General features: G+C 36.8%; 1 protein-coding gene across 1 annotated transcript; it reads right to left on the bottom strand.

The window, feature by feature from the left end:
• On the bottom strand, positions 402-2033 carry LOC109847152. Its single transcript, XM_020416397.1, has 2 exons — positions 662-2033; positions 402-421 (listed from the first exon to the last, which is right to left on the bottom strand). The coding sequence occupies exons 1-2, from the start codon at positions 2031-2033 to the stop codon at positions 402-404; spliced, it is 1392 nt and encodes a 463-aa protein (XP_020271986.1).

The raw sequence follows: 2833 nt of genomic DNA, 5'->3' as shown, positions 1-2833 counted from the left end.
AGATAATCGAATTATCGCTTTTCTAGGCTCTTTCGGTAACAATCCTCTTATAGCAACAGCCAACAATTGCTGCATTAGGACATGATAATCATGAGATTTAAGCATCATAATCTTACAATCCTCCAATGTTATGCAGTTCCCGATATTTGAGCAATAACCATCAGGCCCTTTGAAGTCATATATCCTCTTGCAAAATCTTTTTTTTTTCAGACCTTGAAAATGTATGTGGTGCTGGTTGAAGGTACAATCTGCTTCCCCGCTGTTCTGGATGCAAATCTTTCCTAATTCCAATATCTTCCAAGTCCTTACGAGCATTTATCCCATCTTTTGATTTCCCACTATGCAACATAGTGCTTATTATGCTTTCACAAATGTTTTTCTCTATGTGCATCACATCTAAATTATAACGTAATAGAAGTTCCTGCAAATTAAAAATAGAGAAATACATTAAGCAATTATAAAGCTAAAACAAAATATATAAAAAATATGAAATAAAGGAAAAACAGAACACTAACCTTCTAGTACGGTAAAGAAAAAAAGATTGATCTTTTCTTCCACCTAGTAAGCTCATTCTGATTATCAATGTCACTTGTGTCATCTTCATCCTCATCATCATCACCACCATTCTCATTATTATTCTTTTTCCTTTTTTTGTCTCCACCTTTTCCAAAATCATTTGGAAAGTCATTTAGAATAGCAGAAATATTGTGACCTGTTAGGGCTCTGGGCTTGCTGCCATGCTCTACACTATTATCAAACCACGATTTCTTTCTTCGGTATGGATGAGAGGGTTTCAGAAATTTCCTGTGACCCATGTATGAAAACTTCTTGCTGAAGCGTAACCATCTATGATGTGTATTTTTCCCACATATAGGGCATGCTTTTCTTCCTTTTGTAGAACAACCAGCAAGATTTCCATATGCTGGAAAGTCATTTATAGTCCACATCAACATTGTCTTCAAATTGAAAATTGATTTGCTAAATGCATCATAAGCCTCAACCCCATTCTCCCACAACAATTGCAAATCATCTACAAGTGGTTGCAGATAAATATCTATGTCGTTTCCCGGCTGCTTTGGACCAGGAATCAACAATGTTAGCATAATATTCTCTTTCTTCATGCACAACATAGGAGGCAAATTATAATTTACAAGCATTACCGGCCAACAACTATATTTAGAGCTTAAGATGGAGAACGGGTTGAAACCATCAATAGCAAGTCCAAGTCTGAGATTGCGTGGATCAGCTGCAAATGAGGGCCATTTATCATTAACCAGGTCCCAAGCTAAAGAATCAACAGGGTGACGCATTTTCCCATTAGTGCTTTTGTTACCAAAATGCCATCTCAAATCTTTAGCCATTTGTGAAGACCGAAACATCCTTTTAAATCTAGGAATAATAGGAAAATATCTCAAAACCTTAACTAGAACACCTTTTCTGATTTCTTTAGTACGCTTATTTATCTTCCATCTTGAAGCACCACATGTTGGACAGTTGTCCAGATCCTCATACTTATTTCTAAAGAGACAGCAATCATTCACACAAGCGTGAATTTTTTCATACCCCATGTCAAATATCTTGAGGAAGCTTTTAATCGAGGCGGCTGAATCTAGCAAAACATTGTCCTTTGGCAACATACGTTTAATGATATCTAACAACTCATTGAAATGTTTACTTGATAATCCACTCTTGCCTTTGAGTCCATACAAATCTACAATGGCTGACAACTTTGTGTAACTTTCACAGCCTGTATACAAAGGAGTTTGTGTTTCTTCTAGTCTCCTTATGAACTCGTCACCATGCCCATGTTCAGTAGGTTCATTAATAGGTATAGGCTGGACAAGTTCTTCATCCAAAAAGTAGGCAGCTTGGAATAAGTTATATGTCTCGTCCGTAATGGCTTCATAATCAAGCTTCTCAGCACTTTCTTGTTTCTCTCCATGCTTATTCCAATGTGATTTCATTCGGTACGAAAGATCCATCCCCTTTGTAACCAAGTGTTCAAAAATAGTACTTCCATCTTGATGGCTCATATTACGACATTCCGTGCAAGGGCAGAACATCCTTGTAGGAAATCCTAAATTCTTTTCAGCTGTTTTTACAAATTGTAATGCTTTTTGCTAGTACTCGAGGGTGGATCTATGATTTTCAAAGAAAGAGAGCAAGAACAAAATACATTCCAGATCTAGTTAAATTACTACATTTTACAAGTATTGGTGAACCAATAGATTAAGATATGATTCTTACCCGTGGAGCCACACCCACTCTTTTTCCATCATCTTTTCAATGAAGATTTATGAAAGCAATGTCTAAAATATGAAAACAAAAATAAACTAATTCTAATTGATTAATAGAAACCAGCAATTATATAATTCATCAATGAGTAAAATACACAATAACTAAGAAATTGAACTAAAAAAATTGAAAAACCAACAATTATATAATTCTTCAAGTTATTGATCTTCACCTCAGTCTCCTCGTCAAGCCTCTTCAGATTGCTCCCTGAGCTCCCAGTGCTCTGCATCATAAATAAACCACATATTCATCACAACTAATCTCACAAAATAACTACCCAAAAAAAATCAAAAATCAAAAGAAAAGGGTTTTAGACATCGGTTCTCTTAAACCTTTTAGATTCTCAAATTAACCCCTCGAATCTTCAAAATTGTTACTTACTGCATGGTATTGATTGGGATCGGGTATTGTTTGGGGAGAAGGAGAAGTGAGGGTTTCGGCGGTGGAGGAGAGACGAGGAGGGACTCCGTCTCCGGTGATCAAAGAAGGGGGGGTCGGGTTTGGAGACGGCAGCGGCGGAGAGATGCTGCGATAGCGA

The sequence above is a fragment of the Asparagus officinalis genome, chromosome 7, assembly GCF_001876935.1.
Source record: "Asparagus officinalis chromosome 7, Aspof.V1, whole genome shotgun sequence".
NCBI classification, from domain to species: Eukaryota; Viridiplantae; Streptophyta; class Magnoliopsida; order Asparagales; family Asparagaceae; genus Asparagus; species Asparagus officinalis.
This window is presented reverse-complemented; position numbering and strand designations above follow the sequence as displayed.